General features: G+C 33.1%; 1 protein-coding gene across 2 annotated transcripts in view; it reads right to left on the bottom strand.

Moving 5' to 3' along the window:
• Positions 1-13,223, bottom strand: part of Dcdc1 (doublecortin domain containing 1) — a 485,491-nt gene that overhangs the window by 82,642 nt on the left and 389,626 nt on the right. For both annotated transcript variants that reach the window (XM_040284557.2, XM_078046288.1), the window contains one exon: positions 9,345-9,468. In XM_040284557.2, coding sequence (XP_040140491.2) covers positions 9,345-9,468 — 124 coding nt within the window. The remainder of the gene's footprint in view (positions 1-9,344; positions 9,469-13,223) is intronic.

The raw sequence follows: 13,223 nt of genomic DNA, 5'->3' as shown, positions 1-13,223 counted from the left end.
AATTTTTAAAAACATGTTTGGTAGAATCGATCAATAAAATCGTTAGGTTAGAGTGTTCTTTTCTGGGAGATTTTAGCTACTACTGATTCTATTTTTTCTATGGTTATTGGACTATTTAGGCTCCCTGACTCTTCTTGGCTCCTTTTTAATACATTACTTTTGCCCAAGAATTGATTATTTCACTTATCTACATTATTATGTTTATTAGCAGAAAGTTATTTATAATCATAAATCTCTTCTTAATCTCTCAGCATCCATACTTTTATCTTTCTTTTATTTTTGATATTATTTACTCTTTTTCTTTAATCAGTTTTACTGGATAAATTCACTTTATTAATATTTTCAAATAACTGAATTTTTGTGTTGATGATTCTATTATATAGATAGTATCTGTTATATCAGTCTCTGCTCTTATAATTTTCTTTCTTCTTCCAATTCTTACAGCTCATTTTACTATTATTTTTCTAATTCCTTAAATTGAATTTTTATCTCATTAATTTTTATCTTCCCTCCTTTTTATAAAGAGAGAGAGAGAGAGAGAGAGAGAGAGAGAGAGAGAGAGAGAGAGAGACCTTCTTTTTTAATACAAACATTTAGAATTAGAACTTTGCTTCAAAAATACTTGTCAACCCACATTTTTTGCTTTGGTTCTAAATATATGTCTTTTAAAATTTCATTATGATTTATTTTTTGTTTCACAAGTTAAAATGTCTCTAAATTTCCCAACATAGGACTTTTTGTACTAATTTCTAATTTCATCCATTAGCAAAACCTGGTTCCATTCCTTTTCATCTACCCCTACTCTATCACCCTTGTCAAAGGCACAATTTTCTCTCCAACAGAGATTGCAAAAGGCTCCCACTCACTTATTCTTACCTCCATCAGTCTCTTTCCCTCTATTATCACAAGATCCTATTAAGACTGAAGTCAGAACACATTCCTCCTCTGACTCCAAGCCTCCAATGGTTTCCCGTCTCAGATTAAGAGTCAAAAGTTTTATAATGCCCTACAAGGCCCAGCATGTTAGCCAGATATGGTGGCACATGCCTGTTATTCCAGCTATTCGTGGGGCTAAGGCAGAAGGATCTCAGTTTTGAGGCCAGCCTGAGCTACTTGGTGAGACTCTGTCTCAAAAACAAACAAAAATGTGTAAGTGGTTACAAGGCCCTTGTGTGATCCACACCTCTTCGTTCTCTTCTTTCTCTCCAATATTGCCTCCTGTTGTTCTCCCCACAGTTCACATTGCATCTGTAATTTTGTGCCTCATAGTTCCTCAAACATTATCTCAGGTTCTTTGCATTGTCTGGAATATTCTTCCCCTTTGGGTCTTTACTCAAATATCGCCTCAAAGAAGCATTCCTCCTGTAACCCTAGAATACTAACTACTCTGTATCATTGCTTCTAGTTTATTCTTAGCTCTCATTATTGACTAACATTTGTAAGAGCAATATAGAATGGCTAAGGGTTTGGGCACTTGAGCAAGCCTGACTGCATTTGAATCTTTGACTTGTCATTTTCTGCATAACTTGAGAAAATCTTTAACCAAAGAGAGATGGAAGCGGAAGTATAAATTCTTCCTTTTATTCTCTAAGAGAAAATCTGCTAAGAACATCTTTCAGTGGCTTCTTGGATGACAGCTTGATAGCACATTCTCACACTGGTTCTCCTTTCTGCCCTCTTGTCCCTTAATCCTGTTCCCTTCGACTGGACTTCCTAATAAGACTGTAACATATAACCAGTTTCTGGGGAACCCAAAGACATCATAATCCATATGAACTAAAAGTGGGAACTATTTCCTAAAGGGGACATAGGTACCTACCCAAAGAAAAAGGAAGTCATGTTGGCAGGCAAAACCTCAGAAGGTCACAATAAAGGTGGTCCTAGAGTCCTGGGAGTATCCAACTAACATGACAAAGATAAAAATGGATTGGGGGAATGTGCTGGCATGGTAGTCCAGCACAGATCAAGTCACAGGGCCTTTAGTTTATGGACAAGGAGAACACGTTGTTGTTGTTTTTTTTTTCAAAGCTAATATAACATTAGTACAATTATACCTAATTTACATTTCCTAAACAGTTTTAAGAATTTTGCAATTATGCTGAAAAAAGTGTTTTAAATAAGTTATAAATAAAATCTGAAAGTTGTGAAGATTTTATTCTGAAATGACATCTAATTATGAAGTGCTAATTTGTGAGATGAGTAAACAACAATTGCTTTTAATTAGGAGAAAAGCAAACAAATGTTTTAAATTTTGATGAGAAGCGTTTTTTAGTTTAATGCTTTTTCCTTTATATTTGAATAAACATGTTAATACAGTGACATACAATGAGCTTAATTTATCACACTTCTAAATAAGCAATGTTTGCATTTAAAAAGCATTATTTTATTGCTTACTTTCACTGAGAACCTTTCACCTGTATGGAAATCAAATTGCAAAGAACACACTATAAACTGTTTATTTAAATAAGTGCCTGTTTTCCACCAATAGAGCTACATGAGTTTGCTCTCCCTTTCTATGATTCTTTTTATTTTGGAGGGGATGGGTGGGTGCTGATGACTGGGTACTCAGGGGCACTCAACCACTGAGCCACATTCCTCACCCCTATTTTTTTTTTTTTTGTATTTTATTTAGAGACAGGGTCTCACTGAGTCACCATTGCTGAGGCTGGCTTTGAACACACAATCCTCCTATCTCAGCCTCCTGAGTCTCTGGGATTACAGGCATGCACCACTGCACCTGGCTTTACTATGTTTCTTGACCAAACAAAATTAAAGGCTATGAAAAATGTGTCATATTTTCATTTGAAACTCTATTATTGTATAGAGTTTTATTTAATATGACAGTAGTTGTTTGGGGGCACATAACCTTTAAGAAGTAGGTTTAGGATCAATCTGTAACTATTCCTCAGCAAAAATACTAAGCAATTCAGAACAAATCAACTTTTACACTAATTTCAGTCAAAAGAAAAAGATCAAAAAGTAAAGGGTGGATAGGTGAGAGAAGTGGGAGAAAAAAATCTCATTTAAAATTACTCTCATATTGAAGACTAGTGTAAAATAGCTAATATTTCTTCTTTTCTTTTTTGAAGTATGGAAGGAAAGGCAAGGAAAAAAAAAAGATTTCTTTATGCTTAGTCAGTGAGCCTGCCAATTTATAGACCCAGGATATGAACTAAGAATTTTTCAGTATTCTACACAAGCTGTATTTCTGAGGAACATATTGGAAATGTAATGCATAAGCTACCAGCTATTTGGATCTTCTCTCTTCCAACTCATCATAAGAGGTAGCCAGTGTGGACATGGGCTTTAGCACCACCAAAGCACTGCTGACTTGGGTAGGCTTCCTTTACTTTCCAGGTGAAGGAAGAAAGCACCACAGTCCTCTCTTTTCAATGGGAAATATCACAGAAACCCAATCAAAGAGATGAAAATTTAGCTTGGGTTTTAAAATTTTCCAAGGTGGCTACTACCAATGGCAATTCTTCCTCTAAAATACTTTAATTTTTTACATGTATGAATCCTCTTCAGTGAACTTCAACATTGTGTACAACCACCAGACTGGGATACTAATTAGAATAAGACAGTCCATGTTTGTATAAATATATCAAAATAGATTCTACTGTCATGTACAACTAAAAAGAACAAATAAATATAAAAATAAAATAAAGTACTTTGATTTTTGTTCTAATGTTTAAGGCACCTTTATTTGGTCCTTCATGGAAATAAAGAAACATGGCTTCAAGATAATAAAAGGTAACAAAAACATGGATAATTAAATAGGGCTAGAGTTCTATTTTTTTCTCAGATCTTCCAGGGCTCTATTCATTCTCTGCTGGCTTTCCTTGTGTTCACAATATTCCATGACCCAGCTACACTGTCAGGTGATCCTGAGTTGTCATGGTGCTCCCTTGAAGGGATTATAATTATGCTTTTTTCTTTCTCGTCTCTCTTAAGTGGACAAAACATGTTTTCATTTTGAGAGTCAGCTCGTTGATGCTCGTTGATCTCAATTTTTTAGTCATGTGTGGCCTTACTTCCATCTATTTGTTATTAAAAGTAAATCAATCTTCAAATTTCTCTCTTGAACCTTCCCATATTCCCTTAAGTAATCTGTTGTTTGCTTTCAAGGATACATGTCTACTCATTCCTCTCCTTCAAGGACATACCTCTTATCACTTTTGGCTACTAGAAATATCATCTCTTCACAGATAAATAAAATCTGTACTTTTAACTTTTTTTGGTCTAGACTGAGCCCATCCAAAGAGATATGATTTAATTTAGTGATTTAGAAATTTTAAGTCACTATCCAATATACATTCCAAAATCTTAAGTCTCTTTGAAATCACTTTTTTTCATAGATTTCATTCTTGAATATGAAAAATCTATTGCTCCTTACATTTAAGTATTAAGAAATACAATTTTTCAATTCATAACTTTTTACTCAAGGTGTGAGAAAATAACCCGAGTTTGTATAAATTATTCCCATGATCATAGTTACTAATGATGATTCTGCTTTTTATAAGCCTTTATTTAAAAAAATATTTTAAAAATATTGGTATCCCCAAATACATGAGATGCTGTTTGTTGATAAAAAAAATTATCAATTTCTTCTTAGAATGAATAATATTTAAAAGTGATAACAGCATGAAATCAGTTCTCAGATCAGCTGTCACCACTGAGAGGTAAATAGTTTGGGGCATTAATGCATTCAGAGAAACTACAAAAATAATCCCATATTTACATATTGCTTACATTTCCTTACATCTTCCCTTAGTCATCATTCTACTTTGGAAAGTTCTTGTTAAAGAACTAACAGGAGAATTGGATTCTCACTCAAGATAGTGTCTTTTAAATGGTTTTCTTAGGTTCAGAATTTTGACTTAATTTTTAGGCAGATTCAGGCAGTCATCCCGGCTACACTTTCTTTATTCTGATTGTATGACTGAATTAACTTGGTCAACAATTAGCCTTTTATTTCTAGAACCCCAAATTTTTATTTGAATTTCTTCCTTCTTTATTCATCAGCTCTGCCTCTTTTTCTAGTTTCTTCCTTTCTGAGTTACAACTGTAAGCTTCAGTTAGGGACTATGTCTATATCCTTTCTTGTTCTGTATGCACTGCCTAAATATATAATAAACAGTAGTTAGAAAAATGGTGAAGTTCAAAGATTAAGTTTGTAATAAAATTAATACATACACTTACCGTGCCCAAAGTATTCTGTATTCCACAATAAAAATGTTACAGTTCCTAATTACAGTCTTTACAACCAAATTATTAATTGCACTTAATTATATGCTGAAATAAAATAATGTTTTTGCTAAAAATCAACTGTGTGAAAATAAGACTGGAAGAAAATATGGTTCCTACTAATCTGATGGATCCAGGCTTGAAGCAAAATTGATTATATTTAAATTTGAGAGCTATCTGAATTCCAGGCTTGGTAACTACTTTTTTCTCTTCCTCAAACATTTCAAGACATAGCAGGACCCTCAGACTGAGTCATTTGAAATACATGGTCAGTTTGCCTGACTTCAATTAATGTAATACCTTAGATCTCTCCTTTCAGTTTACAAGTGAAGGTCAGAGTTTTGTTGGAGTATAGTAAATTATGCATTCCACACAAAAGCTACTGTTCTGTTTGAATGGCTAGAAAAAAAATGAAGTTATATGTATTAATTCCTAAGATCATTCAGTTGTCAAATCTTAGACCATGAGCAAAATGTTATTTTTTAAGGTAAATGGTCTAAAGAGAAATAGAAAATCCATTCATCAAACATATTCAAGCTGTTAGAATATTATTGAACAACTTCCAAAGGTGGTAAACTCTTGTTATGTAGATAGAACATACGTATTTAAATCATCAATTTTATTTTATTTTTTTGAATACCTGGCCATCTCCATGACCTGTTTCTTTTGAAACCCTCTTTTGTGGTAGTTTTCTCAATCTGGTTAGCTTAGGTATCCTAATTATCATTTGTAACTTAAATAGATTTATTGAATGACTTTTGCTTTGACTGACATAAAAGATAACCACAATATTTGTGAAATTTGTGATAATTACAATTGTCTCTCATTCTACAAAATGTACCTTCTTATAGGCTTCCCTGTCCATCCTTCTATCTATTCGGGAATTAGAGGTATCCCAGTTTTGCCAATATATTAAAAAAAAAACCTCTTTTTTGTTTTTTAATTTTGTCATTTTGATACATATTTAATTATATTTGAAGGTCAAACTTCTTGCCAGAATTTTTGTCTCCTTTCAAGGGCAAACTTCTCCTCAAGATAGTTTCTGAATTTAGATGAAAGTTCAATAAACCATTTACTATTGGTAAAAGGGGCCCAAGGTCTCTCTATATAAAACTTGAACATAATAAATAATGTTTAGATAAATAGCTGTCCTGGATCCTCAGATGCCTCAAAGGTCGTGGGTTTTGACCTCTTTGGTTATTGGGCAAACTGCTGGCATTTGGTCACTACCAGCTAATATCCTGGCTGTTTCTTAGGTTTTAGCCTCTGTCCTTGTTGGACTTCTATAGAAAAAATCTACAATCAGAGCAAGCCAAAGTGTTTTATTCTTGGCACATGTGGCCCTACTGGTCTCTCCATGCCAACCTTCTATCCTGGATTCCATGTTGGCTCTTACTAGTGCTATGAACCCTATATCTCACAACATTAATTCCTAGGGTCATTTAATTGTCAAATCCCAGACCATCCGTTGCCCACCCACAGTCTCTGCTTTTTAGAAGCTCACCTTTTTTTTTTCCTATAAAACTCAGCTTTTGCCGGATATAGTGGCACACACCTTTTGCGGGGCATGGGGCTGAGGCAGAAGGATCACAAATTTAAGGCAAGACCCAGCAACTTAGTGAGGCCCTAGGCAACTTAGCAAGATCCTATTTCAAAATAAAAAATGAAAAGGGCTGGGGATTTGGCTCAGTGGATAAGTGTTTCTGGGTTCAATCCATGGTGTGAAAAAGAAAAAGAAAAGAAAATCTCAGTTTTCTAGATTGTTATTTCACTGCAGTCTAAGTAAAAAGGCATCTTTAGGGCTTTAAGCAATGACTTCTCCTTTTCAGACACCATGTGTCCTTTCACTAAAGTACTGAGACTCATAAGTTTACTCAGTGAAGAAGTATAGGACAGCATGGTTTAAGGGGAACGAAAAAAAACCACTTGATTAGATCAGAAAATACAACAAATCGTTAAGTTGATTGACTCTCAGTTACAAACAACTCAATAATTCAAAATCTAGTGTAAAAAATGCTAAATATTTTATTATGTATAATTGACCCAAGGAAGGGCATATAAAACAAACTCAGCACCCAATCTAGGTGGGAAGTCTCATAGGAGACCCTCTCCCTTCATAAAATAAGAATCATTATAGAATAAATTTCACTAAATAGACAAACCAGAAATAATATCTCTCCAGAAAGCTGTAAGTAAAATATACTGCCTCAAACATTTTCACTGTGTGAAGAAAAATAATTTTCATTGAGAATTCATACCACAGGCTGAAAAATATGATATAAAATGCATCAAAAAGAGGCAAAAGCTGGAAAATATGTGTCAAGATACAAGGAGGTCAAATAAGTCCTGACATACAGCCAATCAGAGGGCTATTAATGGAGTGAATACATACCAGAGAGAGAATATTTGAAGGAAAATGTTCCTGGAAATTACGCAAGAGATCAACCCACAGATTCAAGAACCCCAAAGAACCTGTAAATCTGAAGCAGGATAAAATAAAAAGAAATCCTCAGCCAGGCATGGTGCCTGTGTGTCTTGGGAGGCTGAGGGAGGAGATCACAAGCTCTAAGCCAACCTTAGCAACTTAGTAAGACCCTGCCTCAAAAGAAAGGAAAAAAGGTCTGGGATGTAGCTCAGTGGTAGAGTAATCCTGGGTTCAATTACCAGTACCATAGGAGGAGGAGAAGGGGAAGAAATCCTCTCTCAGATATGCTGTTGCAAAACTGTAGAATATCAAAGAAAAGATATTAAAAGCAAATAGATAGAAAAATGCATAGCATTTGAAACCACCACTGACTTCTCCATAGTAACAAGGAAGGCAGAAGTCAGTGGTGGTATCTTCAGTTTGCTAAGAGAAAATACCTAACATGATTGAAGGCAACATAAAGACACTTTTAGATAAGGAAAAAACAGAAAGCTGGGCCTTGTGGTAGATAACCTAGGAGGATCACAAGTTTGAGGCCACTATGAGCAACATAACAAGACCCTGTCTCAAAATACAAACAAAAAGGGCTGGAGATGTAGCTCAGTGGTAGAGCATTTGCCTAGCATGTGTGAGGTCCTGGGTTCCATTTCTAGTAATGCAAAAAAGCAAACATCAGCAACAACAAAAATATCAAAAGCATTTTCTACTAATAGCTAAAAGAAGGCTGTTCTAGGCCAACGGAAAATAACCCTAGGTGGAGGGACTGAGATGTAAAAAGAAATTATAACAAGAAAGATGGAAACTGGGGGTAAACATAAATATGCATTAACCGCATACAGCAATATTTGTATCCAAGGGAATTTTTTTAAACATATCACTTTAATAATACCTTATATCACAAATAATATGATTGTAGTTATATAATCTGTTATTGATTATTTGAAAGAAGAGTAAATATATTTAACTTTGCATTTTGATCACTTATGTATGTAGGCTGAAATATATTCAGATTAAGACAAGAACAATAATAACAGAGAGTGCAGAGGGTATAACTTCCAAAATACAAAAAGTTGGGATGGGGTACAGAAAAGTTAAGACAAATAGAAAATGAATAACAATCCAAATATATCTATAATTACAAAAATCAGAAAATACCAAATGCTTTATTTTAAAGATAGAGGTCATTTAAATTTCTCAAATTATCTACATGCTGATTACTGGAACTCCCCTAAGATAGAAAACATAAAATTAGAAAGTAAAAGGATGAAAAGAATCTATACTAAGCAAATAATAACCAAAAACACCAACAAAAATTGATATATTTCTATTAGTTTTGTATAAATGAAACTTTAATTAGACTAGAGTTTCTAAATAATGATAAAATTTCAATTTACTAGAAACATACAATATTTTGAACATGTGTATGCTTAAGAACTAAATTTCAAAATACATAATAAATAATATATTTGTAAATAAATTTGATGGGTAAGAAGAAATAGATTAATTTGTTATCATAATGAAAAATTTGAACACATCTACATTAGGAGCAAGTTTTATCTTTTATATTGAACAACTGCAATTCAAAAATTGCATGGGAATTTTCAGCAGGATGATCACATATGGGGTCTTAAAGTAAGTCCCAACAACTGCCTCTTCTACTAAGCCATACAACCTCGTTAAGTTGTCCACTGGGAAGGACCGGCCACATGTAAGTAAGCTTGTTCCATAGGGGATTTTCAACTCTGGAATGCTTCCATTGGCCTGGCTTACTGATCCCTTCATGTTTTATGGCCCACCTAAAACGAAATAAAAACAAAATGGGATGTAGCAAGGCTAAATGTCATTTCAAAATACATATTTTAATTGAGTACTTGCTATGTACTAGGTGAAGACTTAGTTTGAAATAAAAACCCCAGTCTGATCATTTGCTGCTTACAAGAGACACAAATGAAACTAATTTAAAAACACTAGATTTTAAAAATCAGAAAACATGTTAAATTAAGACAGAATTGTCAATATTATAATAGACTGAGGAATTTAACACAAAAGAGTCATTTTATAATAATAATGACATCAAACAAAGCTATTAGATATTCAGAGAGAAACTAATATACACACAATTATTATGGGAGAAACTATTACAAGATCAACAAATTATAAACTATACAAAATATCTTATTAAAATGATAGTTTATGTAAAAAAGCAATAAATAAGGACATAAAATATATGACCACTCTAACTAATAAATGTAATTATGATCATTTATTTATGCACATTGTGGTCTAACAGTCTGTCTTTCTCAACATTTTCTGAACATTTGTAATATTTGCTAAATATACACAAAGTAAACTTCAATACAATTATAAAATAAAATTCACACACATTGTGACAAATAATAAAATATATTTAGATATAAGCAGAAGTTTAAATTTTATAGTTTGAATCATATAATAATTTAAAAACCACCCATCTCTTTCCCCAAATACTATTTATCAGATAGGGAAAAAATTAACATGATCAATAGCTACTTAAGCAATAAAAAGAATCTATGTGAAAACTTATAGTATATATCTAGATTTATATTCAAATTAAACTTGGAGTGTTTATTTATTAAACACATTTATTAAACAGCTACATCAAGAAAGTAAACTAATGAAGCCTTCAACTCAATCACTTATTTTAAAAACATAAAATTATCCCATGAAAAACAAGTGAAGGGGAATTGAGATTTAAATATAACTAAATAATTTGTAAAAGTGGAATGTTTTGAAGAAATGTTTTTGAAATAAAAAAGAAAATACCAAATCTTTTGCAAACAAATCTAGATTAATAACACAAACTAAATGGGAAAATTAAGATAAATTATTAATACAGAAGATCAAAAGTGAGAGTATATTATGCATGCTTATTCATAAATGCAATAATTCTGATAAAATAAATGAATTTCTGAAAAAAATTTCATGGATTTCAAATAGAAAACATCCTCCCATATATAATTTCATAGGTCATGAAATATATCATTTTTTTTGCTATATAATATATTCTAAACCATAAAGATATAGAAAACTAGTTAATTCATTCCATGAAAGGAAGATAAGCTTCATAATAAAGTCAGTCACTAGCAATTTAAGAAAAGATACAGCATAATAATTTTACATATATAATTATACTTATAATAAGTATAATTATATATGTAAAACTCCTAAATCAGTATTAACCAATAAACTGTAATATTATGTCAAAATCACTATAGCTAAGTAATACTGATCCTAAAAATGAAATGATGGACATTTATTAATATAATACATCACTGATTAATGAAGGAGAATACAGGAACCACACATCACCCATAATTTTCTAGCACATATGATGGTCATCAGACCCTGAAAAAATTTCTAAGATTGACCAGCCCTATCAGACCATCTGCAGTACTCCACCTTATGTTGAAGGGCCCAGTTTTCCCACAAGCTTGCTGGAAATGCATGGGGCCCAGACACCAAGAGGTAGTGGGAACAGGAAAGACCTATTTCTAAACAATATGGAACCAGAAAAAATAAAGTTGAGAGTTCTCAGAAGACAGGCAATGGTAGAATATAGCTCCCACGTTATATTTCCCTTCACTGAGCATGAACTCATACACTTATTATCTGAATGATGATTTTTATATGCCTTATTTTCTCTTAATACTTCATAAAATGTAAGCTATATACAAGACAATAAATACTCCATAAGCTGAAATAAAGTCTAAAGAGAAATGGAAAATCCATTCATCAAACATATTCAAGCTAAACAACTTCCAAAGGTGATAAACTCTTGTTATTGTAGATAAAACAGACATATTTAAATCATCAATTTTGTTTTATTTTTCTGAATACCTGGCCATCTCCATGACCTGTATCTTTTGAAACCCTCATTTTTAGTAGTTTTCTCAATCATACATTAAGTTATTCTGGGCCTGGAGATGTGAAAGCTCTTCTTGTCCTGCAGAGCCATTTTCAGGTTACTGTTACTCTATCCATCTCCAAAGATGCCCGGTGTTTTGAAACACATATATGTAACCTATAGCACCTACTACCCTTTTTATTGAGTTCATATTAGTTTTCCTGTACCCTCCCTTCCCATTTATTAAAGAATTTACCACTCTGGCTTACTTTTTTGTTTTTTCCACCTTTGCTCCTAAAATCATTCAACATCTTTTCAATACTAAGTAACAATCTACCCTGGCCTCTCAGTGCCTCTTGTTTACTTAACCTCATTTCTTATCCACCTACCCTTCCCATGGACACAGTCCCAAACCAGGCATCACATATAATTGAAACCACTTCCAAGTCCAATTTCAAGGCCACCTTCCCATCACCTCCCTTTTCTCCAATTTATGTATTTAAGTGGCCTGTGCCAACAATTCCTCAACTGTACCAGATGCTCCAATCCATTTCCTCTATCACCTTTCATACTCCAGAGCCAGGGGGGTATCCCTTTCCTTTGCTCTCAGCCAAGATTCATGGTATAGCGTTATAGCCACTCTTTTGTCTTCACCCTCAACCCAGTATCCCTCTTTGCCTTCTTTGCACTTGAAAAAAATATATAAACCAAATACTGTTAAGTCCAGTTCTCTAGGCTTTGAATTTAAAACCTAAATCTCAACAGTTGAGCAAAGTTTGGAGAAAAACCAATCATGAACAGAATTACTATATACAGAGCCTGGTGAGGGTGGGAGGTAATAGGAACTTATTTGAAAATGCTTTGAGAATTAGGACTGTTTTGGTTGTCATAATGACTTGGAGGACACTGTTCTCATTTAACTAGTAGGAATCTAAAAATATCAAATGTATGTCAAAGTGTAAGAAGTTAGACCTGCATACCACAAACTTTACAGTTTTTCTCTGAGCATTCATGGAGGCAAAAAATCAATTTGTCTGATTATAAAAACAAACTGTCTTTTAACACAAAGTATCTTTGCACAATTTTAATACACACTGAATTCCCTATTAATTCAACTCCCTCAAGGATAGATCTGTTTCTTTCATGTCATTAGCTTTTTTGCAAAAATCATATCACTAATGACATCGCCATTCTTGGCAACAAATATAACATAGTTGCATACTTTGAAACTTGTGGTTCACATATTCAGGTGATTCTATATAGAGGAACAAGTATATACAAACTTGATAATGTTTTCTAGACAGCTGGGTTGAGATTTTATATTGCAGTATATATTACTTTTACTTCCAAGCTATTTTTCTTTGATTACCATTGTCATTATAGGACAGGCATTTCTTCAAAAGTTATTGTGATGAGCAGGTTCTCTTAACTATGAATTTTATTTTGGAATAGTGAATAAGTCATTATAAAACATTTGTTATAAAAGGGAGCATCATATCTGATTGTGCTTACATTTACTATGTTAAATTATGACCATAAACCTCAGGTGGACTCCAGCCCTATTGTGAGAGGGCCACATCAATTCCTTTTCATTAAACCTCTCAGATTCCATTGCCCATTTCTTGATGTCTGCTGGTGATCTTATTTTGCTGAGAAAAGAGAAGTGGA

This window comes from Ictidomys tridecemlineatus, chromosome 4 (genome assembly GCF_052094955.1).
Source record: "Ictidomys tridecemlineatus isolate mIctTri1 chromosome 4, mIctTri1.hap1, whole genome shotgun sequence".
NCBI lineage: Eukaryota > Metazoa > Chordata > Mammalia > Rodentia > Sciuridae > Ictidomys > Ictidomys tridecemlineatus.
This window is presented reverse-complemented; position numbering and strand designations above follow the sequence as displayed.